The 25606-nt window shown below is 46.9% G+C and overlaps 1 protein-coding gene across 22 annotated transcripts in view; it reads left to right on the top strand.

The window, feature by feature from the left end:
* Window positions 1-1330: 1330 nt before the first annotated feature.
* Window positions 1331-25606, top strand: part of FBRSL1 (fibrosin like 1) — a 539160-nt gene continuing 514884 nt past the window's right edge. For 12 of the 22 annotated variants that reach the window (XM_054082228.1, XM_054082222.1, XM_054082220.1 and 9 more), the window contains exon 1: window positions 1333-1982. In XM_054082228.1, the coding sequence (XP_053938203.1) occupies window positions 1689-1982 (294 nt within the window). In that variant the 5' untranslated portion in view covers window positions 1333-1688. Of the gene's footprint in view, window positions 1983-25606 lie in introns of all 22 variants that reach the window. The other 10 variants (XM_054082227.1, XM_054082219.1, XM_054082231.1 and 7 more) reach the window with 3 other exon arrangements.

The raw sequence follows: 25606 nt of genomic DNA, 5'->3' as shown, positions 1-25606 counted from the left end.
ATCCCTCCCTCAGCTCATCGTTTAACTCCCAACTTACCCCCCAGCTTGTTCCTGGTCCCTGGCTCATTATCTGTCCCCCGAACTTGCCCCTCAGCCTCTCTTTTATCCCTCAGCTCACTGTTTAACCCCGAATTTGTCCCCCAAGCTCATTCCTGATCCCTGGCTCATTATTTGACCCCCTAAACGGACCCTCAGTCTGTGCCTCATCCCCCAGCTCATAGTTTAACCCCCAACATATCTCTCAGCTTATGCCTGGTTCCTGGCTCATCGTTTGACCCCCAACTTGCCCCTCAGCCTGTCCCTTGTCCCTCAGCTCGTTCCTGGTCCCTGGCTTATCCTCTGACCCCCAAACTTGCCCGTCAGCTCATCCTTTGACCCTGAAACTTGCCCCTCAGCTCATCCTTGTCCCTGGCTCATGCTTTGCCTCTGAGCTCATCCTTGTCCCTGGCTCATCCTTTGACCCCCCCAAACTTGCCCCTCAGCTCATCCTTTGCCCCTCAGCTCATCCTCGTCTCTGGCTCATCTGTTGCCCCCCCAAACTTGTCTCTCGGCTCATCCTTTGGACCCCCAACCTGCCCCTCGGCCTTTCCCTTCTCCCTCAGCTCACCCGTGTCCCCGGCTCACCCTCTAACCCCCAGCCCGGCCCCAGGTCGCCCCTTGCCGCCGGTGTCCCCCGGCGGGGCCCGGCCGGACCCAGCGGGTCGCTCCGCGCAGGGTGCGGAGGGGGAAACTTTGGCGTTGGGCGGGGGGCGAGGCCGGGCGAGGCGGGAAGGAGGAGGAGGAGGAGGAGGAGGAGGCAGGGGGGCCGGGGGCACGGCCGGGCCTGCGCCGGGGAATGACGCGCAGCTGGCAGCCCTGCTCATGCGCGGCCGGCCGGGCGGTGCTAGCGCCGCGTCCCAGCTCGGGGGAGAATGGGGCGGCATCCGGGCAGCGCCGACTGAGCGGCTGCGGGGGGCCGGGGCCGCGCCGGGGCCGGGGCGAGCGCCATCCGGCCAGCGGCGGGGGGGGGCGGCGGCGGCGGGGGGGCCGCAGAGCCGCCCGCGGGGGGGCGGCGGCTGCCCGGGGATTGTCTCGCTCGCTCCGCGGCAACAAAGTTGGGCGGCGAGCGCGGCGGCGCCCCCGGAGCGGCGCTGCCCCGGGGAGGGGGCGCCGCGCCTGGATTATCCCGACCCGGGTCGAGCCTTGGATCTGCCTCTCTGCTCCGCGCCGAGGGAATCCGACCTGTCCTGAGCCGCACGGATTCCCCCCCCCGCTTTTCTTTTTCCCCCTCCCCTCCTTTCCCCCTCTCTGCCCTTTTTTTAAAAATTTTTTTTCCTCTTTTTTTATTTTTTTTGGGGGGGGGGTGGGGGGTGGAAATTTGTCAAGGTCATTCCGTGGATTTAATATTTTTTTGTGTGCCGCTCGCCCCACCGCCACCCAGCCTTGCTCTGTGGATTATTATCATCGCCCTGGATCCGAGGGTCTGAACAGCAGGATTTTTGTTGTTGTTGTTGTTGATTTTTTTTATATATTATATTTTTAATTATTATTTTTCTAAGGGGCTCCGTGGTCCGGAGAGAGAGAGAGAGAGAGGGCGAGTGAGTTGGAGGGGGGCGACTTTTCTCTTCCCCCCCCCCCCGCCGCCTCTTATTAAAAAAAAAATTAATTATTTTTATTATTATTAAATATTTTTCGCCGCGTCTCCGGCGATGGATGGGAAAATCCGCCAGAGCCGGCGGTCGAGGTCGCAGCGGGACCGCGTGCGGCGGCGGGAGGCGGCGGCCCGCGACCCGCGGAACCAGAGCCCCTCGTCGGGCTCGGAGAAGGAGCCGAGCCCCGGGCAGGAGAAGGGCGGGCAGCACTGCACCGCCCCGCGGGGCCCGCCGCCCGCCGCCCGCCCCGCGCGGCCCCCGCGCCGCCGCCGCCGCGAGTCCAGCTCCCAGGAGGAGGATCTCATCGATGGCTTCGCCATAGCGAGCTTCAACACGCTGGAAGCGCTCGAGGTACGAGGTGGGGGTGGGGGGTGCCTTTCCGCCTTTCCTCCGTGGAGGGGAAAAAATAATATATATATATATATATATGGGAGAAGGAAGCCTGTCGCTTTCAGGCTGCCGGGGTTTGCAAATAGCGATTAATGGGCATTAATCCTGGTGGCAGCCCGCGGGGAGACGGGGGATGCGGGCGAGGAGGGTGGCGAGACAGCCACGGGGCTCGCAGCCCCGACGGCAACTTGCTGCACCCCCCTTCGCCGCCCCCTCGCTTGGCTACTTTCCCCCTGCTCCCCTCCCCTTTTCAGGTTCTCCCCTTTTCCCAACCCCCTCTCTTTTCCCAGCCCCCTTCCCCCCTTTTCCTAGTTCCCCCCCCCTTTTCCCCCAGCTCCCTCCCCCGCTTTCCCCTTTTCCCAGTCCCCCTTCCCTCCCTCCCTTTTCCCAGCCCCCTTTTCCTAGTCCCCCTTTTCCCTTAGCTTTCACCCCCCCCTCTTCCTAGCCCCCTTCCCCCCTTTTCCTAGTTCACCCGTTTCCCCCAGCTCCCACCCTGCTTTTCTCTTTTCCCAGCCACCCGTCCCTCCCTTTTCCCAGCCCACCCCCTTTTCCTAGTACCCCCCCCTTTCCCCCCGCTCCCCCCACCCCCGGTTTCCCCTTTTCCCAGTTCCCCCTCCCTTCCTTTTCCCAGCCCCTCCCCCCTCTTCCTAGTTCCCCTCCCGTTTTCCCCCGGCTCCCCCCCTTCCCCTTTTCCCAGCTCCCTCGCCTTTTCCCTGGCTCCCACCCCCTTCCCCTTTCTCCTTTTCCCCTGGCTCCCCCCCTTTCCCCTTCTTTTCCCCCTGGCTCCCCCCCTTTTCCAGCTCCCTCCCCCTTTTCCAGCTCGCCCCCCCTTTTCCAACTTCCCCCCCACTTTTTCCCTGGCTGCCCCCCGGCCCTCTTTTTTCCACCCCCCCTCTCCCAGCTCCCCCCTCTCCCTCCGGCTCCGGTGGGTGTTAACTATCACTTAGGGCAAGTCAAATGTTTGTTTGGCGTTTTAATTGGCTGCAAAATATTCTTAGCGTGTTGGGATGGTCCAGTACTGTTGTGGATGGTGGAGCTTCCTCCTCCCGCATCTCCCCCCCCCCCTTCCCATTCCTTTCCTTCCCCCCCCACCCCATCCCGGCTCCAGGAGTTTGTGTTTGCATTGCCAAAATGTTACTTTATCTGTCTCCGGAGATTGTTAGCAAATGGCTAGTGTTTGACATTTTGTAGAAAAGAGATGTTTAAATGGATAATAATCCCTTGGTTGTAATTCCCATTTTTGAAGTAATTGAACAAATTCTTCATCTCTTGTTGACTGTACATATTTTTCTGGTGTTAATAGGCTGGCAAAAAATATTGCTTGTCTAACTTATTACAAACAATATTTGCTGAGCAAATACCGCCTGCCTTGTCTGAGCTAAGTTAAGCAGAGCAGGAAATTTAATATTTTCAAAGGGGCATTGACAAACTGAGACTTTGGCTTTTGATTTTTGTTTTGTTTGTGTACGAGGGGAAGAAGTGAGTTGTTGAGAGAAAGCACCGAACAAGTGGACTGACTGGTGTAATAACTTGAATTCTCAGTGAGTGTGAGCAGCCTGGGTGCCTTTGCCCGCTCTCCGTGACACACCATGGTAAAAACGTGGGCTGAGTTTTGGGTGCTCTCCCTGCTTCAGATTTCCTCTGGCTTCTGTATGTATTAACCCGAGTTGCGGTGGTGAAGGATTCTGTGCTCGCTGGTGAGTGATGTCAGATCTGCCCTGGGATCTCTAACGTCAGACCTTAAGGTTCCATCTTGTTTGTGGGCTTTGCTTCTCCCCAGCTCACCCCTCCTGCCGTGCAGGCCTCTGGGGTCTGGTGGCGTCATGGCAGCGGGGAGTTGCTCACTCACAGGACCAACTTCTCCAGCTCTCTGAGGCGGTCCCTGTGCTCCCTTGGAGGTGGCAGCGCTGGCCTTGGCCATCTGCCCTGGTGTCAGGGCAGTGCACCCTTGGCTTGGGGTGCTGGGGCATCCGCTCCAGAGAGATCCTGAGCAGCACGAGGTGTGTGGGTACCAGAGGTGGAAAATAATGTGTGTGAGATTGGTGATGACCATTCTTTGGCCTTCTGTGGTATCATTTGTGGGATGCTGTCCTAACAGGAAAGCCAGCTGCTTTGTCTCTGCAGAACTGATGGCGAGGGAGTGATCTGCTTTCCTTGCACCTCTAAAACCAGCTATAGACCTGTCTGTAGCTTAGGTTTTTTTTTCTCTTGGGCATGCTCTTAGTCAAATGTGTAGCAGCAGGTAGGTCCAATTAAACCCCTGAGCCTCTACTGAGCTGTCAGCGTAGAAAGTAAAATTCATCTTCCTGCAGAAGTTCTCTAGCATGATGAGCACATTATCAAGAAATAGAATTCAAATGATAGTGCAGTCCCTCCAGGGCTGACAGGGAAAACTCTGGGCTTTTCAAATGGGATAAGCCTTGTTATCAAATCAACCAAACCATAACCTTGATAACAGGGTGCACGAGGACAGAAGGTGACCTTAAACTTCTGCCCCCTCCCCCGCCCCCAAAGTACATCTGTCTGTGGGAGCGCGTCTGTTTTTTCTTAATAAAAAAATGAAAATAAAACTAATTATATGCAAGTCTTTACAAAATGGTCCCCTTTCAAATTCTTGCAAAGCACTTCAGTACCACGGGAAATGAATGAATCTCTCCCGTGTTTACCAGCACGCGAGAGAATGCGTACACTACAGCATCTTGGATCGTAGTTGGCACCTCAGAGGTAATGGTGCCAGCAGAATTCCTCTCTTTCTTTCAGATGCTGTACTAGGAGGTATGTGGTATTTGAGGTTCTTGGAGAACCACTACTGATCGTGTGTATTTTGTAGATCCCAGTAACACTAAAAGGGAGAGGATAACCCTGCATTGTGTGGATTTTTCCAGGCAGTGCTGCCTTTGACCATGGGTGATGTCTGGCAGATTTGATGCAGCAGCAAGGGAAGGGGATTATTAGGGAAAAACTACTTAAAAGCAACATATGCCCATGTAAATGACTGGAACGGCAAGGTCGTGGTGCGTGGTGTGGAGCTGTGCTCTCCACTGAACTGGGCTGCAACAGGTGTTTTTCTTCCGCTTTGGAGGAGATTTGCCTTTCAGTGTGTATTTGCTTTTTTAAGAGTACTTAAAATCTGCCGTGATTGTATTTTGTAAATAAATAAGAATTGAAACTTTCCATGTTCAGGAGGGAGAAGAAGGAAGTCGGTAGGCAGTCTAAAAACAGTACCCAAGGAAGAAAGTCTATTTCATTTAATTTCTAACCCTAAAAGGAGCTGTTGTTGCACGTGTGGTATTTTGTTGTGATTTTTCCTTGTGTTCTTCTTCAGGTTTGTTTGTCACTTGATGTTACGGTGAGCTGTGATTACATTTAAAAGGCTAGCTAACCTTTGGGTTTCCCCCTGGAAATTATATTTCTCAGTGGTTAGGCAGAACTTAATGGTAGAAACATTTGAGTTTTGTTTCTTTTTGTTTCAAAATATTGTGAATTCCCCTTCCCCACTTAAGAAAATTGACATCCCTGGTGTTCCTGTAAATAAAGACTGCTATGCATATGCTGTACATATATATGTATTCTTCCTTTGTGTTGACCTGGGAGTGCAAGCTGTTAAGGTTAATACTGAGGGATGGCTTCATGAGGTCTCCTTTCGCCATTTGGTGTGAGTTTTAAGCATTCTGGGTTTTTATTTAACTTATGTGGCAATGTTTGCTTTGGCAGTTGTAGTCTGAAAATACTGTGTCGTGTTTCTGTGGTACTGCTTAAGACTTAAGGATCCCCTGTCCTGCCGTCTTTTATGTTAAGACAGATTTGATTATATATGTATAGATTTTTAATTTTTTTTTAATTAAGAGGGGGGAAGCCCACAGACAAACCATCAGAAGCCTGTTTCTGTGTGTAAGAAGTTAAAACTTCCCTTTTCCCTTCCTTCCTTCCTCTGAATATTCTTGTATAAATCCGGCTCCAACCCAGGTTACGTGCAACTGATGTATATCTAGTGGTGGGGTTTTGAATATCCAGCCACCAACATGACTTTGGAGTTAACAGCCCAGAAACTTAGTTTTCCTGGACCACCTTGAGGTGGTTGGTGAGAGAAGGGTCTGCTGGAAATGCATTGGGTGATGGTGCTGCCCAGGAGATGGTTCCTGTGCAGGGGGGTCAAAAATGCCGGTGTGCTGAGAAGCGGGGGATTTCTCATTGCCTTCTGAAATGAATGGTATGTATGTGAGCATGTGTGTATATTCATTACGTTCAGATGAAGCTGCTAATTATTCTTGAAGGTGATTGGTGAATCAGAGCGAGAGAATCTAAATGAGTGAGTCGGTAGTTGAGGGCTCTCTCTGATCATAGCTGTTCCTTTCAAGTACGAAAAACAGTGCTAAAAGGGAACTTCATCAGAATGTTAATGAATGCGATCTTTGAGAGCAATTGTTCTCCTAAAGTAGTTGTAAAGACAAGGGGTTGTGTTTTCTTTTTGGCTGTTGTTTATCACTTTTACAGAATCCAGCAAAGCTTTGGAATGCTGTATGGAAATTTTAACTTTCCTGGTGTGCGTGTGTGCGTATGGAGTTTTTAGGAATGTTTAGCCTATTTATAGAATCTCGTGGAGAACCTGTTCACAAGCGTGCATGGGGTGAAGTGTTGTACGGAGACAGATCCCTGAGCTGAAAAGAGGCAGACCTTGACTTCATGTGGGTCGCGTTGGAGTGGTGGTGCTGCCTTTGCAAGCAGAGTTGGGGCCCATCTGCATCTGCCTGCAGACCCAAAGGAGGTTAACGCTTTGCCCACTCTTCTGTTCATATCCAGTGATAAGTCACAGTCCATTCTCTGCTCTTTGCGCTTCAGTGTAGCAGAGTTTAGAAAGCCTGATGGTGATAGTAGACTTCTGGACAGAATCCATAAGTTCTTCAGCTGTTATCTTGATAAGGCCGTTTTCACATGTGTGTTGTACACTGTGCTGTTACTGTTGCTCTGATCTCTCATTGATAAGAAAACCCGTGTATTTAACTGCAGCTTCCTGTTCCAAAGGTTTTGTACTAGCTCCACTGACCTAGCTATGTAACTTCACATTTATCATCGTATCTCTGTATATGTACACTGCAGCTTAGTTTGTTACATAGCTAGTCTTATGTTCTCAAACAAGTTTCTAGATATTTAAATATTTTTTCACTTCTACGTAACTGTCAAATGATGGTCTATCAACTTAGTGTTTCTGATGGCCGGTTATTTCTTTGAAGAAGTGCTTAAAACCTCAGGAAAGCTAATGGTTTTCTGGACGGTGCTCTGAAGGCTCTACATACCTTTTGGTTTTCGTGAAGGCTTATTAGTCTCTGTTCATTTGTCCTCTCGGCTGTAGGTTTTTTTGCATATTGTCCAGAATGGGTAGTTAAGGTATTTTTGGTCCAGTTAAGGAATGTGAGGTGCTTAACAGAGAGCTAAAACAGAGGGATGAGCTTGGAAAGCCTGAGGTATCTGCTGAGGGGAGCTTAGCTCCCTGTGAACTGCAGTCTGGTGGCAGGCAGTGGTGAGGAGGTATCTTGCTCTTCTGTTGGAGCTGGAGTTCTTTACCTCATCGTCAGCAAAACCTGCTGAGATCAGCGGACGTATTTCGCACAGGAGAGCGAGCTGCACAACAGGAGTGAGCGGGTGCACGGGGCGTACAGCCCTGACCGGGGCGATGCCTGCAGCCAAGGTCAGGGGACCGTTAGCGAGGTAACGTGGCTGCGCTGGCATCGAAGGAGGGAAAACAGCTTGCTTCCCTGGGGCTCGGCTGTGAAAATCCCAACCAAGCCCAGGGGTCACCCTCCTCCCTACTTGACGTCCCGCTTTTAGCTCAGACTGCTTGACCCTGTCTGAGTTTTTTGAAACACTCTGTTTTGCACAGGTAAGATGTTTTTGATAAAAGGAATGTAATAAAACGAATGCTTCACTGCAAATAGTAGATTATATAGGATCCAAATTAATATTTGCTTGCAATAGGAGATTTGATTTCTCGTCCAGTAACTACTGAAAACTTTACTGTTCTCCAGGTGTAACTATCACAATGTTACTTTCCAGGAAAATAACAGTGACCAAGGAAGCTGGGTTGGATGAGATTAGCCTGGCAGATTTTACTTTGTTTCTTTGACAGATTCCTGGTTGCTCTGGGGAAGGGCTGATGTATCACACAATAGTACCTCTTTAAAAATTCATGTGGGTGCGATAATGCAATACCTGGCCTGGGGACATTTACGCTGATATAAAGGTTTTGGGGTGATTTGGTTTTTCTCCTCTTGGTATCCTTTTCTCCTTCTTTCTGTTTCTTGATGTGAGGAATTGAATGCTGATGCTTAACAGGACCTGTGGGCTTTGCACGTGTTCGGATCCTAAACCTGTGTGTGCCTTAGCTGAGGAAAGTACCACCAAAATGTGGATTCTGCTTCGGCTTCTCTAGCATCCTGACCCTGGTGATACCAGGACCCGGTGTAGTTTGTCTGCCCTGCTACAGCAAGTGCGTGAGAGTGAACGGTATCAGCAGAACAGAAGCACCGTGTCTTGCGTGATGCAATATCTTTTTAGAGTAAAGGTTTGAAATACAGTACGTAGGACGTGCATCTTGGTATCGGTTGTATGTGAACATCCAGGTGTAAGCGAGAACAATTTCCAATTCACTGCTCTTTAATGCCTCCAGTTTATCACAGTAAAGGTATAAAAGAGTTTTATGTGGGTGAAGTGGCTCTTGCTGTTTAAATATCTCCTGGCTCTGCTGTGTTCAGCACCTGGGGGCTGTGATCGCTCCAGCCGTGCTCCCCACGCAGAGAAGAGAGTCGGGGCACTATTTTACCGTCCCTGTTCCACCTCCTTGAACAACAGTCTCTTATCCAAAACTAATGAGCTATTAAGAATGGATTCAGATGCTGGAAGGAGGATCGGTCTTTGTCCTTAATCCAAAATGTTTAAAATGGAGGAGAGGGTTGAACAGCTTCAGAGCTGCCTGGGCAAAACGTGACCTGCGTTTAGTTGTCGGTCTAGTTTCTCTGGTGTAAGCAATTGTGAAAGCTGGGCAGGTATGAACTGCACCGGCTGCAGGGCTCTCCCACCCTGTGCCCAGCCAGGCCGGCAGATGTGTCGCGCCTTAATGACAGTCAATTTTGGTAGCTTAATTACCGTGTACTGAGTGACTGGTCCAAAGTTCAGAAATACCTGGTGAGAAGGAGCACGGGGACAGCTATGTACATAGCGCTTCATGATCCAGGATGAATGGGGAGTATTTCCTTTGTAGCTTTGTTTTGCTTCAAGCCAAAAAGGGACTAAACTTGAACAAAAGTTGCATCTGCAAGGTCAGTGGTTGGCATGGATAAGGGGATTGAGGGGATCAAAATGATTTCCCTGAGCTACTGGCTGCAAAACATGGGCTTATGGCACCATTCCTGTCTCTCTCTTTGTGCTCAGAGCAAAGCTTTTTTAATCTTTCCTGGCTATGTATAGTCGTGCCACACAGACATGGCAATTTGAAGTTAAATGTTCTATTTTGGGGACTGCTGGGCAATGTTGGCAGACCAGGGGAGCTGCACTTGGGCTCATCTTCTCTAGTCAAAGCCTGCCTTGCTCCCTTCTGAACAGGCTGTGATAGGCCTTCAGAAAATATGCGTGTGTGTGTGTATGGTACACTTGTGCCTCTACTCTAAAGGTGAAATTTATAGTGTTTGTGGTTGGATGTCATTGCATTATCTTCCTCTCCAACAGATGTTCTTTCCAGCTTCGTAAAAATATATCTGTAATTGTTTGGTGGTGAGTTTTTTTTTTCCAATTTTAAATATGGACTGATTGATGCTGGCATATCCCTGTTCTAGCCTGTATTTAGTGAGGAGATGCTTAGGTTAGGAGGAAGTTGCAGCCCAAGCAGGGAACCAAATGATAATTTAGGGCTTCTGGATATTGAGCGGGCTGTGGTGTGCTGATGGACGCCAAGGTCATTTCTTTAACCCCTCCTGTTGGTGAGTGAGTCTGTATTTTCTTTAACAGCTCTTATTTTCTACAAAAGAGCTAAAACTGAAGAATTTTAGGGGAAGAAATGTCTTGCTGAGCCTTACAGTGACATCAAGTGCATCATCTAATAAATGGGTTATTGCTGTTGATTTTTCGGTGGCTCATAAAAGTCTCTTGCACTGCTGTTGAAGAGGATGTGCAGGCTTTTTACTCCACTTAGCCTGAGCACATACTCCCACTCAGGGGGAGCGAGACTCAAGATAGTATGCAGCTAAGAGATGTTTATGGAATCAGTCAAACTTGATATAAAATAATTATGGTGTTTTGACAGCTTGTTAATAACTTGCAGCCATTGGAAGAAATGGAATTATGGTGTTCTTGGTCCTTGATGGAACCTTGGCATTTCTTTCAGATTGTAAAATTCAAGAAAAAATGTGAAAGCCATTAAAATAGTTGGATGTGATGCCTGGGAAAAATGATGGTCCGCTTAATTGAAAAAATGCCTCAGTCTGATTGAAGTCCATTGCAGTTAAGTTCTGCACGCTTTCTTGTATTCCTAATGGAGAAGGAAGAGGGCTGATTCCCCCAAAATCTGTCTAGGAGAGGGTTTTGGGTGTCACTCTGTTCTTCTTCTTATCTGTGAATGAAGTGGAAGGAAATCCGAGCGAGCATTAGACATGAGAGAGAAGTCTTGTCACCTGTAATGACTAAAATCCCCTGAAGTGTTGCCAGCGTGTACTTTAGGAATCATATAATTATATGATTATTGAAAGAGACATAAAAGACCTCATGGCAAAAACCTTAGAAAGGGGGAGGGAGGGAATCCGTATGCAAATGAAGATACACAGAATTTGCTGTCTCTTTTTTTTCCTAGTTATTTTTCAGTCCAAAGCTCAGTAATTGCTTTTATGGGGATTACTTAATAAAACTGGGGCATGCAAAGGAGGGAGAAATGGTTTATGCCTTGTCACAGGGCTGGCTTGCAATCCTACCGAGTTGGAGTAAAAATGGATTTTTAAAAGTAAAACTGCAAAGTGGGTTTTTTGCTAACAGAAAATAGCTATTTGTTGTAATGCTATCCTACAATAAAAGTGTTTTGTGGTCTGGCGGTTAGCAGAGGGGCCCGGAAGTTGAGATAACGGGGTTTTCTTTCTGAGTCTGCCACAAGTTTCCTCTCTGAGCTGCAGGCAGGTCCTCTCATTGCTGCCTGTCTCACCTCAGCTGCCAGCGCCATTGCTTGCGTATCCGATGGGAGGCTGGATTTGCCACTCAGGGAAATTCATGTCACCTGTCTGACTGGAGGGAACTGTCTCCTGTCTTTCAACCCTGGCATGTGTAACTTGAAATGCTGGCTGTATTTGTGTGGGACGCAATGGAGCCGCCGGTGAAGGAGCTGCTCACGCCTTTGGTGCTCAGTGTTCCCCGTTTGCTGTGCGAAGGGGCAGCCGTGTGCTTGCCCGTGGTCGGATGCTGCCAGGGATGGGTTTTGCGCGGGTGCAAGTACAGCACACTGGGGCACTACTCGCAGCTGTGTGCTGGATGCTGTAACGGGGAGCCACTCCGTGCATCGGTGTCCTCCGGCCTGGCGTGTCGCCTGGGTAGCTCACAGCCCAAGTAGAAATCTGCCAGCAGATTTCACAGATGAGAGTGAAATCTCTCGCCTCTGCCCCACGCCGGGTTGGTGTGTGCTGTGCAGACCTCTTTCCCGTGGAACGTACTGCGCACCGCGCTGCCATGTGAGCGTGCTGTGCTCTGGGAGCTTCTGCAGTGGATATTCAGTGTGAGATTTACCCCAGCTTTAGTCCCGTGTCTCCTCTTAGAGTTAAAATACAGGCCTTGACTTGGAGCTTCTTAAGTTCTCCTGGGCTTCATCAGTCCTTACTGATGCTATGGATTTATTATCTTACTTCTCATAGAAGCACTCATTCACTGGGAAGCTCTCCTGATGCAGAACAGGCCCATATCTCAAGAGAGGTTGTGTTGCAAGATAGGCAAAAACCTCCTTCCTTTTTTCTCAGACTTAGCTAAAGCACTCGGTGCATTAAAGAAAAAAAGAAAAACTCCCACTATACCGCTGTTAGTGTTGAGTTACTGAATGTTTTGCAAGATATCTCCAGAAAAAAAGAATTCCATTTATTCTGGTATTCGAGTTTAAAGCTAAATAGTACCAAGTTGTAATATGAATTTGCTAATGTGATTTTTAGCTGAAAATGACAATGGTTTTCCAACCAGATGGATTCCATAACTTGCCTGCTATCAGCTCATCCATCAAACTCTGCAGATGTCTGCATGTTCATTATAATGTGCACATGATAATGCTGTTGATTACATCAAACAAACTGATAACCCTAGTCAAGCGCTATTACTGTGTTCCAGGCAGCCCCCTGGTGTGTGTTTGGTGCGGAAGGGGATGTTTCTGTCTGCAGGCTGACCCCACAGGTACTGGGTGGGAGTTTGGAGTTGAACTACTTCCTCAGATCCTTTCCATTGATATGGAAAAAGCTGCATCTGTGGGGTTGACGTATCTTGTGTAGAGAGAACCATTTTGTGACAACTTCGATATAGGCACTGACTTTTCCGGTACAGTTTGTATTTGGAATAGGGTTAATGAAACAGAAATGAGAGCCCCTGGGCTGCACATGGGCTGTGAGTTGATTTCATACAGCTCATGGCTTTTCTTCCACATGGTTGAGTGACACTAAGTCGCGTAGGGTTTGTGACTTAGAAATTAAAATTTTATCTGCATCCAGGCAAAAGTGCTCACAGGGTTTGATCAGAAAAAGGTTCCCATGCCACTTGCAAAGTCATCTGTATGAGTTTTAAGCTTTTTGCAAGAAAACGTGATCTTTTTAGCAGCTGTTGGATAGGACGTTGTCTGCTGGAGCCTTGCGTTAATGTCAAAGCTGGTTGCCTCAGTTAGAAAATGGGCTTGTGTTTGGCAGGTGTAGGACATGTCATTTCCAAAACAGAGGTTGTGAACTGCTGTCATCGGGCCCTGTGTAAACTCCAGGGTGATGACCTCGGATAAACAACTATATGTAGTTTGCTTCCTTGACAGGTTCCTGAGAATTCTTTCTGAAGTTGTTTTTTTTTTGGTTTTTTTTTTGTTTTTTTAATAAAACCAACACCAAACTGTTTACACAAGCTGTTTCCACATAGAGCATCTTTAGTTTCTTGGCTTCAGCCGTGTTGTGTCCTGAGAAATACATTAGTGGATTGGGAGGTCTCTGAGCGTATTGCCTGGTTTTCCTCCGCCCAGGAGGAACTCAGAGTTGTCATTGCTGGGCTTGTGAAGTTCGTGGTCTCTAGACACATATTGCTCTTGTGCTGCAGCTTCAAGGCGAGCATGCTGCTGGGCTTTACGTTCTTAAAATTATTTCTCTTTATTAGTGAAATCTGTTGTGATGCTGTGGTGGTAATAGGGTTGTGTGGGCTTCCAGGGAAGGGTGTTCAGGGTTCCCTGTTGGATAGGAGAGAGGGCTTTGCTGGTTTCCTGGTCAAAACATATCACTGGATTTTCTTTACTGCTGCCAAAATAAATGCTGCAGATAGTCCAGGGCCAGGAATGTCATCATCACCGGGTTACTGAGTTTCTGCCTGAAGGTCAGCTAGCTGTGACTGCTACTAAATAGTTGTTTGCTGATAGGTTGATGGTCTGTGCTAATACACCATGTCTGGTTCCAGGTCTTTAGCTTTGTGCTTGGCATAAAGAGATGTGGCCCAAACAGGGGCGTGTTTTATGGTACTTATCTGCAACTTTGTTTGTAAGATTGCTACAACCTGTAAGGATATTTAATTTGACCTTAAAAAGGACAGAATGAATTGCTGGTGATTGTCTGTGTTAAGTACAATGTGCTACTCATCTAATATCATATCATTTTGTTCATTTAACGGTTCTTGTGTGTTGCCAGAGAGATTGGTCCTTTCTTCTTAAAACTTCTGTAGCCATTGGCAGACTTGTACTTCCACCACTTACTGTGGTCGCTTGGAGGTGAGAGGTTTGTGCACTGTACCAGAAGGACGGAAAGACTACCTGTTCACGCACAGCAGCGCTGGGCAGCGAGTAATATTGAGTCACAGTGAAAGGGGTCAACCTCAACGCTTGTCTTGGACTTTGGCCCAACGGAGTCTGGCTTTCAGTAGGTGTCAGGTCTGGGTTGAATGGAAACCATCTGGAGGTGGCTGGTTGGCTGTTCTGCTGTGCGACAGCTGTCCCTGCTGTCCCTGTCCGCTTGGGCTGGGTGGGAATCTGCTTCCCTAGCGCGTCCATCCTTTGCAGCCGAGGCAGTGTGGCCAGCGACTGGGGATGGTCTTGAAGCGTGGCAAGTTGCTCTTGAAGTGTGGTGAGGTGCTGTAAAGCAGAGGATGCCTCAGCGTTCAAGCTAGGAGATGGGGAGGTTGTAGTTGTATGCTTCCTGCAAGTAAATAAAGCTTACCTTCATTTGGGGTATTTCTTGGTTTGATTTTTATGTAATTCTGATTTTCTGCTAGTTACCGGTAGGTGGAATTTCACTGTTTGAGTGCACTTACCTGGACAAAAAGGAGCAAGAACTGAGGAGAGGGAATAGATTTTTGTCTTGAATGGTAGATGAATTCTTTTTGTTCTTTTGCGTCTCTCTCCTTCGGTGCGTGTGTGTGTTAAAATTCCCATTCCCTGTTTATAAATGTTTAGCAGATGAAGTCACTGGTGTTTTTCCTAGTATTACCTTTGTGAGTTCAGAACATAAGCAAAATGTGATTCTTCAGTCAGTCTCTGCTGAATACTGTAGGAATAATGAGTCTGTGCCTAAAGCGTAAACCCAGACGCAAAATGCATGCCAATAAGAATACAGACCTGGGGGGAAGAGAATACAAAGTGTAGCTTAGGTTACCGATTTTACTGGAGCATCCCACACATATTGAGGTTGGGAGGGGATTAATCACGGTGTAAGACTGGCCTTTCTGATGGCAGGGAGCATGGGGGTCTCTCTCCCCTGTGGCAGAGGGATGCTCTGGGGTGAGCGGCAGCTCGCGGCGGTGCAGTTTAACCAGCCCGCTTCCAGAAGTAGTCCTGGAGGGGGAGAAGCATGGGGAAGAAAAATCAGCTGGCTTTATGTCTTCATTGCAGTCCAGACTTTTTGAAAAGAGTAAATGCTGATGGTGTCTTGCAGTGTGTTGCTGATGATGGTGAAAGAAACAGAAATAGACTGACGTCGCATTGCTTGTGCTTCCCAGGTAGCTGCCAAACTAGAAACATTCAAATGTCTTTTTCTGGGCACTGCAGATACCTTTCAAGATCAGAATTTGGGTTGTAGCTGAATTATAAGGTAAAACCTTTGCAGTGACGTACCGTTTTTTTTTTTTTTAAGACTTCCCAGTTCTTCTAATAATACACTGTCAAGTTGTAAAGCTAAATGGGCTTTAAATATCATCTGTGTTTAGCAGCATTTAGTCGTTGTTTTCTGTTTTGTTTAGGCTGAAGAAAGAAATGGTGTTGTATTCTCTTTAAACTATGGCCATTGAAATGTTTTGGGGTTTTTTTTCTGGTTTTTTTTGATAAAAAAATTAGAATTTGATTACTTAGTGCTACTCTTCTTAATGTTGAAAGTTCATCCTTTGCCCCTGCTCTCCTTAGTGTAGATTTTGTAAACAGCATCTAAGGATGTGTATCTGAAATACCTAATTAGTGTTGATATTTCAGTATCTGGGCTTTTTTTTCAGCACTAAATGTGCAGAAAATTGAACCTATACCCGAAGTGAATGCATGTGATTTGAGTTGGGGCTCAGGGAAGAAACAACCCGAAAGCTTCAGACTGAGTTATTTGCTGGTGCGGTGCCTGTACTGTGTTCAGTGTGCCCTATGGAGGGAAAGGCAAAAAAGGAATACCTTAAATAATACCTTACTCGCTTCACTCTGTGATTTTAGAAAAATCTGCCTAGGCGAACGCATCCTGGCTGGGGTAGATCTCTGTTTGGTTGATATTATTCTAAGCGCGATAAAGCATTGTTCACACCTTCTTGGAATGTAATATGGGAATAAACGGGAAACCCAATCTCCTTAGCACCGCGTGTTGCGCAGACAGGCCGTGCCCTGATACAGGGATTTATTTCATGCATGGTGGCCTAGACATGAAACAAATGTGTAGAAAAGAGAATTAATCAAAAATTGAAAGTGACAATTATGCAAACATTCCAGCTGAGGAAGAAGTAAATTCTTCTCTTTTTTTCCATGTGCTTGACTTGGGAGCCAAGGAGCAGCCTTGCTTGGTCTGTGTGTTTCTATCTGTCAGATCTCTCTCATCTCGCCTGCTTCTTGTTTCATTTTCTTTTTTTTTTTTATTTTTTTTTTTTATTTTGACCTTATTTTCCCTTTTGTTCCATGGAGTCATTCAATCTTTGTACTGTGCGGTTTGTTTACCTTGCCAGAGAAAGCGTTAGCACCCTTCCCCTTAGGAGCCCAGGGCTGCCTCAGCCCCTTGCTGCACAGCACTGCGTCCTTCACTCCGTACTCGGGTACCCAAACGTGGTGACTGACAGGGTCCAAAGAGCTTCCTTCAAATTTTATTTTATTTTGAAGGGAGGGGAAGCTGGTGAGAGGAGAAACAAGCTGTGAAAATAGCTCTGTGTTTAGACAAACACCCTTTTGCAAAGCTAAACGACTGGATCTTCCACACTGCTTGGTAATTCCCATGTTTGCAGGAGTAGAGAGCTGCAGCTCTGACCACTTTAATCTGACATAAGTACGTGTTTTTACTGAAGGGGATGGTCCTTTCCTGCCCTGGCTGCTTGTCCTGATTACCTCCCTTGTGCCAGCACTAGCATTTATGCTGCCAGGAAAACTTAATTCCCTGGTTCCCTGCTCTGGCTGGCAGCACAGCCAAGCAAATGCCCTTCTGGCACCGGGGAGGCAGGATGCTGGGGAGAGGGGGCTGCTGAGCAGATGTGTATTCGTTAAAGAAACCCTGCAAATATGGCCTGAGCCTTGGTAGCAGGATTTACAGCTACGTGTTCTTTCTGTTGTTTAGGTTGTCTTCCAAGTCAGGGGTTCGTCAAAGTGGATGGTGTAAAATAATGGTGGTGCTGGAATGACTCCAGGCTGTTAAGCTTGTGAAGTTGGGATGATGTGATCAAATATGGAGTATGGGGGAGTGACTGAGGATAGAAAGGATTACTTGGAAAGATAAAACCTCACTCGCAATTTAATTGCTCTGAAAACCCAGTTTCTACCTTGTTTTCACTGATTAGTTTCAATGTGACAGGGTGAAAGAAGAGACAAGCTTTTGTTTGTGCTTAGTGGGTGCTTGGAGTGGGTGAAGTGAATCTTAACTCTATTGATGAGAGAAAGTTAAACGTAGTTAAGATGGCAAATGGTCTTTATAGCTCAGTTTACAGAAGAAGTCTTTCTTTTTAGACTTCCTTTCTTTTTTTCTTCCTAAACTACTTCCTGTATGTGTGTTCTATGAAGGAGAAGTCCATATTGGATATTAAATCCAAAGAGTTGGGGTAGAAGCCGCTCTTCTCATCGGTGTCATTTTCCCTGCTGTAATCCTATGGAGGGATTGAAGAAAGTGTCGGAAGGATAAGATCAGCATTTGAGCCGAGCTAAATGCTGGCTCTGCTGCCGAAAATGGTTTTAATGGAGGCTGGTTGTGTGGGGAGGGTAAGAAAATTGCACGCAAATTGTGCAAATTTCTAAATAAAAAGCATTTAATTGCATTAAAAGAGAGGGAGGGACCCTCTTGTGTGCACATCGGAGACTTAGTGAGCATAAGTAACCTCTGTGGCACAGTAGTCATTGACCTTGTCAAATCATGCCATTGGAGGTCATGTGTGGTGAAGTGGGTTGCCACAGGGGATTAGCACATCTGGGCAGAGGGTTTTTACGTCTGAGCGTGCATGCCACATCCTATCTCCAGCAGCGCATATGGATTCATCAAAAAACGCATGGAGAGACAAGATGGGAAAGCACCTGCCAGAAATGAATGGGAGAAACCTGTCAGGAGGCAGGGGCTATCTTGACCCAATGGCAGGAGAAGGAACAGTTGGTTATGTTCTGGACTTCCAGCTCCAATGAGAATGTGGACTTGAAATTTAACTGTAAGAATCTTGTGAGCTTCCCTTGGTAATCTCGTAATTAGGTAGTCTCAGACATGGGGCTATCTTTTTCACTTGATTTCCCTTGCAATTTCATGTGTATAAAGGTTCTTTGATGTTCTGCCTACAGCTGTTGGTTTGCTATGAGCAGGTACAGCTTTGTGCAGGTGGGAGGCTGATTTGCTTATGTCCTTTTTAAGGTCAAGCGCTTATATTTGGGGCTTGAAAATATGAATAGAGGATGATGTTTTGTTGTAAATCTCAAAAGATAAGAAATGAGATGACAGTGGTCTATCAACTCCTATGTAGAGCTTAACATTTACCGTCTAGACTAATGAAGATACTAGGCCCATTTCACAGATGGGAATGCCTGAAGCATAGGGAAAGCAAATAATTACCAGCAACTGATACATTTGCTCTGTGCCTAGAAGGAAGAATATTCAAGGCTTTAACTTCCCTGCTTTATTGAAGTGTTTAATCGCTTGCTGGCATGGCATCCTTGATGTCTAAGCAGTTGAGTGTGAGGTTTTATACCAACCTGTTCTGCTTTGCCTCCTGTGTTACTCTGAAATTCTGCCTAGTTGAATTAATTTCATATACTATGAAGAAGGCATTGAAAGAAAACTATTGGTACTTCCAGCGGAAGATAGCTGGTGTCTTGGTAATTAAAAGTGGCCTTAATGCTGAAGCTAGTTAGTCTTTGTGTTTGCCAGTAATGGAAATCACTCATCACTGGTTTCTGTTGCCTCCTGGATGAGGGGAGAAATGACTAATGTGTTGTTCCTGCCTTAGACTTGGAAGGAAGCTGGTTGTAGTTACTGAAAGACTAAATGGTGCTGGGTTTCTATACTTGTGCTGAATTTTTGCTAGGAAGGAAAACATGGGATTTCTGTGAAGTTATGACTTTAGGGTAGTGCTAGAATAGCATCAGCAAAATGATACTGAAAGTTGGTTGTTGAAGGTACTTTGTAGGAGAGAGTACCTGTCCTGACAGTTGTGCTCACAAGTGACACACAGCAGAGACGCAGCCCAAGCTGGAGATTTCAGCACTGGTGGCTTCTAAGGCTTCTTCAGAGGATACAGAGCTCTCCACGGACAGACTTGAGACTTCTGGGAATAGATATGTGTTTCATCGTCACCTTTAGAAGTTGCTCCTTGACTGCGGGGCATAGGTTAAAGTCTGGACTTGTGTTGTGGGAGTGATGGCGCCTGGGTCCTCGTGCTGCGTTGCAGTACTTGCTCTGCCACAGTGTGCCCAAAATGTTAGACCGGACTTGGAGAATTAAGTGATGCAATTACGAAGTGGAGGAAAAAACACTTATGTGGTGGCTGTGATAGATTAGTCATTTTGTACCTCCAAATAGCCAATTATGCCTCTGACAGGCTTTTATCTGACCAATTTGCATGTGCAGTCATGGTAACTGGGTTTGCAGATTAGGCGCAGAATTTCACGTGTATCTGATGTCACATTTTGGTCTCATATGCTTGGTGGTTCCTGGAAGCAAACTACGCAGACAAGGGATTCTGTATAACCCATTTTCATTAGCTGCTTTTGTGTTTTCCTTCACTCTCAAAGCCTTTTCACACTCAAAGGAGACAAGGTGGTTTACTTTTATTGTAGTCCTTATTCTTTTTGTTTCTTTTTTTTTTTTTTTTTTTTAATGCCTGACAGGTGATGTAAAGTAGTCCCAGCTCCAAAGAAGCTGCAGCAGAGATTTAATTTATATTGGCATTCTCGGCTGCGTAGTTTGAGGACAATTGTCTGAGGGCTGGGAACTCTTGCTGGAGCTGCAGTGTATTCCAAGAGTAGATATGAAAGGAGGAGAAAAAGTACTGGAGGAAAGAAGGGAAAATAAACTGAAGCAGCATGGAGTGACCAAGGGCGGAATTCTGCCTTGCTGAAGCTAGTGTCAAAACTGTCTTCACTGGCACAGAGTTTCTATATCTGAGCTATGATTTTGATCTTAACTCCACAGGTGTGCTGAAAATTAACAAAATGGTAATAGATTTAATATTGTCTACCTCGAGAGCTAAGTGAAATCTTAATTTGAAGAATATTAATTATTCAGGTAGCTGAATTTTGGTAGTAAATGTAAGCTCCATTTCTGTCAGGGATTCGGGTCAATTTAGCATGCTGTGGACTTTGTGGAATCTCTGATAGGAACAGTCTTTGAAGTGGAGAAATGGCCTAAAATATTTGCAGCTGGCTTTTTAGAAGCTTCATTTTCTTCAAATAAGCAAGCTTATTTTAAAAGCAAACAAAAAACAGTTTGCAAGTGCAAGAAAAACAAGATGCTTTTGAAAAAGCTATTTTTTTTTTCACGTGGGCAGCAGCAACTCAGCTGTAGTTACCTTGGTCTCCAGTGCTGCTAAAGACAAATTAAGCTAGTAAAACAGTATCTCACAACATCATAGCAAATAAATTAGTTAATCTGTGTACAGGTTTCTTGCTATGCCAAATTTAAACTGCTTAAGCATTTTGTCTTTTAAGGAGAGGTTGAGGTTTTTGTAAATGTAACCTTTTCAAGGGTCTGTAAAACAATGCCTTGTCAAGCATCTGGCAGCCTTCTCCTGGGTTCACGGAATAAAGATTGCCATTGAAAACTATTTTAAGGAAATTATGTATTTATTTTCTCATAAGTTACAACTTGATCTTAAATTAATAAGAAGATTTTGTGTTAGATGTTAGGCTCTGGGGAGGTGGTTGTATCCAGCTCCCTTCCCGTGGTGTTACCCTGCTTCATTGGTAGCTGAAGAAGTTTCTTGTTCTGCATCATATACTAGTTCTACACTAGCTATACGTGTGTGCACGCACACACATGCATGAGCACCTGTGTTTCCTCCCTCCTGTGTACTTAAAATAGTTGGGTCAGTCTTGGATTTCTTGTGAACTCCTGTTTGTTCCTTTGTTCACACCACCATGTATTTCTGAACAGAGCAGCACCTGTGAAATCTCCTGGATTTGTATCAAACTTACTGTTCAAATAAATACAGGTGCACAAAGCACCTTGTTTAAGTTCTCCAAGCTCTTTAAACTTGTGAGGCTCTTCATGTCATGCTCATTGAACGTAAATTTGACACCCAGTTTTAATAATTTAATTTTCACAGGTACCTTCTCTGCAGCAGCTATTCAAGAGCCCCTCCAAAGTGCTTATAGCACAGTGTGTGGGGCCTGGAAAAATCAGAGTTGAAAACTGGGACGTGTCACTTTCTCCCCCCTGTATAGATAAGTTATTTAATCTCTGTCCCTCTGTTTCTTCTGTAAAGCAAGGATAACTTATCTCACGGTACTTCTACTGCTTGGTAGTTGTAAACCCTGCATGCAGGATCTTTTTGATAGGAAGTATATTAAGATTAAAGTACAGGGTGTTTTGTTCTGAAGAGTTTGAGGATGAAATTTATAGGCAACCGTAAGCTGTGTGTTTGTTTATGATAAAATTGGGAGATGAAGTATAAAGGAACAGACACTGGTACTGGCCGTGTAACTTGCAGCTTTACATTACAAACAGGCTCTTGTTTGTGGTGATAATGGCAAGAAATCCAGTGTATTCTACTAGCTACAAATAGCTACATGGGGTAGAGCTTTTTACTCCATGAAAAGGAGCTTTTTCTCATTCTCCAATCAGTCTCTCTGCTGTTGCAGATCTTCTCTCCACCTGTTTAAGTAACGGAATTTTTGTTACTGTAACACTAAAAAGCATCTTGCTGCTGAACATCCTGTCTGTCACTGTCTTCTCCTCTTTCAGTTTTTTATATATTCTCAGGATTTAGTTTGTGAAATCTGCCCCTGCCTACCCCCCACCCTCAAATCCTTCGGCTTAATCAGTTGGAAAGCGCAGACAGCAGCCCAGCAAGGCAATAGGTTGCTCTCGATTGTCTTTCCCCCAGTAACTGCTCCCTGCCTCTCACTGATTCTGTAAATGCTTGTGGACTTATACTTTCTCCCCGGCGTATGCAGCTCTGGCATCGCTTGCTGGTGCAGCCGGGATCGCTGAAGCACACGAGAGTGCCTGGCAGAGCTGCCTGGAGCAGGTTCCTTCCCGTCCATGCTGCCCTTGGGATTTCTGTGTCTTGTGTTCCCGAGTTCTGCCAAGTGCAGTTGGAACCCTGCTCTACACGTGCAGGGATTTACTTGCCTCTAGCTCTTCTGGATATTGTGTAAATACTGAGGGGGGCGTTGAAGTTTGTGTGGATGCTGAAGAGTTTTGGAGGGGGAAATTGGCTTGGTGCCCTTGGGGATGATGTGATAACATAGTTGTAGATGGCTTTTCTCTCTAATGGATCCACCGTCTTAAAGCTTTTTCAGTGATAAGATTCAAAATTGATTTTTAATCTTCTCTGAGGGGAAAGATGAAAAACTGAAGGACAGTTTCTCTTCCAGACAGTACACTTGGATATTTCTGGATGTGTACCTTCAGGTCCTTCTTCATTCCCAGCCCCTTCCACAAACACAGTTCATCATCTTGTTGTGCTAAGGATCATTCCCTCGTGGTTTTGGGTCAGAAAAATGTCAAAGGCTTTTCATACCTGGCTTAGGGGACTTGTTAATAATAGTGGACTGATGGGAATGGATGTCCTGGAAAGCTTTCCTGCAGTGGATCAAAATCCAAAAACACTCAATCCCAACCCCACCCAAACTGCACAATACATATAACCAAGACTGCGAGCAGTTTGTTTCACTAGAATTCAAGCTGATGCTCTGTGCTATTTAGCCTGTGACTTGGGTTAAATGCGCATAAGAGATTGTGCTAGTACAACCCTTGGATCTTGGGAAGCAGGAACACATTATAGTTCAGGCAGCCATGTGAAAGGCTACTTTAAAAAGAGTAGAGGGCCATATTACTGGTGGTGTAGCTGGAATGACTAGGAGAGTTACCCATGGAGGTACCCTATTAATTGTTGCCAGGGCTGGTCTGCATCCTTTGTAAGTCCTTGTATTTAAAAATAATAATAAAAAATTACTTCCCTAGCCTGGTATTAACATGTTTGCATAAACTAGTGTGAGTCTGGGCTAGAGCATGGTCTCTAGACCCTGCTAGACCTCTAGATTGCTGCCTAAAGAAGGAATCTTGCAATGGCAGAGGAGCAGCAGGAGAGAAAAAGTCCTTTGGGATGTTATTCCTATTATTTTGCTGATACCTTTCTAGTAAAGCCCAACAAATTGGAGATGAGTGCTTGGTGGCAGAGAAGCAGGCCGTGATGACTTGCTGCGGTCAGTGTGGGGTGTATAGATGCGGTATATCGTTACTGGTGGTTTTGTTCATCCTCTGCCTGTTGTCGAATTCTGTGTCTCTCTCTCTGCTTTCCATGTACATCATGGATGGGGAAATTGCAGAGAGAGTTGCACAAAGCTGCCTTTCTTGTCATTTCTGCTTAAATCTCACGTGACGGTTGGACAGAAGCTGTTTTCACTGCTTAAAGTGAGGGGGAGGTGAAATGGGTGGTGAATTTTTAAAGAAAACTATGTTTGCTGATTTTTCCACATGCAGGAGGCTTGTGTTTGTGGTGGTGTGGACAAGGAAGCACCTCATTATGCAGTCTATATCGGCTCTATAGTGGAGAGAGCTCGATTTCCTCCCGAGTACTGGGTTTCCCCCCTTGTCAATGAATTTGGATGCCCCTGTGAGTTATAAGCCTCTTCTGACGAAGGAGATTGATTCTGCCCTTCCTTCCTGACCAGCAGCTGCGGGGGGGAGCAGGCTGCAGGGGGAACGTGTCACGTGCTTTGCTTTTTTCCTTCTTTCTTTCTTTCCTTTTTATTTCTCGTTCTCCCTCCTTTTGGTGGAATGTTGAGTGCAGGGCGGAGGAGTTTCTAAATCACATTAATTGCTTGTGACACCACTCCGGGCTCTCTCCAGAGCCGACCAGCCGGGACCAGTCATCCCCCCTCCAGCATGGCCAGACCGATTGGGGCCGTTCATTTATGAGAACTGGGAAAAACACCATTCAAGAGGGACTGGGATTTCCTGGCTTGAATGCTAGGGGGGCAGGACCGCAGCTGAGCCATGGGTGGTGGCAGGTCGGTGATGCCGTCGAGCTGTGCCCTGGCAGGGGCTTTGCGGCTGCACGCTGCAGATTAGCGAACTGCAGGAAATGGCAGGGCCACGCTTCCGCCATCTGCTGCTGCCTCTCCTTCGCCCTCCGCGTGCTGGGCTGCTGGAGGGCTTTGGAGGTGGAATGGGTGTGCTGGGGCATGTATGGACCCACCACAGCTGAAACGAAAGGGTAGTGAGCTGAATTATAGTAAACACTGAAAGCGCAGAGACATAGCCGTGCTCGTCCCCCCCCCTCCATCGCCTCCTTCACCCTGAGGCTGGTGGCTTGCAGGAGGAGGGCTGGCTCGCATCTGCTTCCCGTCGGGCATCGCTCCTGCTGCCAGGGAGTGGGATGGAAATGGAGTCTGAACAAAACACTCAGGCCGCGGGCTAAAAGCAGAACTGGAGCTGATCCCTGTGTGCTTGAGCTCCGAGGAAGCTTCTGGCCGGCCTACGCAGTGCCTGCCATACGCTCGGCTGGAGTCCTGCGAGGTCCAGTAAGGAGAGGGCTGCTCACACTGTGGTCCTTCAGACACTGTCCCTCTGGCTGAACTGTAGACTGCTCTGTTTTCAACTATTCAACGCGTTACTTAGTGCTGGATTTGAGACGGTTAGCTTAAATGTGTTCTGATTTCCTGGTGGTGTGGCCACAAGGGAGTTTGGGGTGTTAGAGGTCAAGGGCAGCTGGGCACAGTGAGGGGAGAGCTGGTTGCATGGCTCTTGCTGCCGGGCTCAGGCAGCCATGGGGACACGGTCCTGCCCATCTCTTGTTCTTACAGCACCTGTAAAGGAATTAAAGCTCAGGTTTGAGGTTGTGTTTTAAAATCGTGTAGTCGGCAGAGCAACAGTTAGGACTGGGATACAGCTCTGCGGGGGAAGAGAGGAACAGTTGACACCAGTGTTTCCCATCGGGTTGTCTTCATTGTGGTACTCCTAGAGCTGTGTGGGCTCTGACTGTAAATAATGTAACGCCACCCACCCTCCAGTCTGCTTCCTTTTTCATTTAGATCTCTGTGTCCGTGGACTTCGGGCAAGTTCGGGTCTAAAACTGAGATTTTAGTCTGTTGTAGAATCTTACTTTCTCTTTTTGTTTCTGGCCTTTCTTGCTCGTTGCCACCTTGCTCAGCTCTTCGTGTGCTGCTGAACTTGTTCCACCACTTTACTCACTCTGAAGGGTGTGGAGATGGTGACCGGGCTGTGGCTTGCTTAACGGGCTTTGGCTGAGCAACGAGTCCGGCATTGTGCGAAGGCTGCGAGCGGGTAACGTTACACCAGGCTGGCATTCGTGTCTTCTGAGTTCCACAGTACTGCTGGCTGTGGGGGAACAGGCGGTAGAATGAGCACCATTGTTTGCCAGGGATAATGTCTGCACAGTGTGAAAGTCAGCTGGAGACTTGACACAACAGAATTGCAGTGTGCACACGATTCCTGCAGCCCTTGGGACAGCCAGCGCCTCTGTCTGCCCGCGTGTCTTCTGGTGTGGTCCCCTTCCTTCTGGGAGGGGGTCAGGCAGGC

This window comes from Cuculus canorus, chromosome 17 (genome assembly GCF_017976375.1).
Source record: "Cuculus canorus isolate bCucCan1 chromosome 17, bCucCan1.pri, whole genome shotgun sequence".
Classification (NCBI taxonomy): domain Eukaryota; kingdom Metazoa; phylum Chordata; class Aves; order Cuculiformes; family Cuculidae; genus Cuculus; species Cuculus canorus.
Note: the sequence above shows the minus strand (reverse complement) of the source record. Positions and strands in the feature narration are given on the sequence as shown.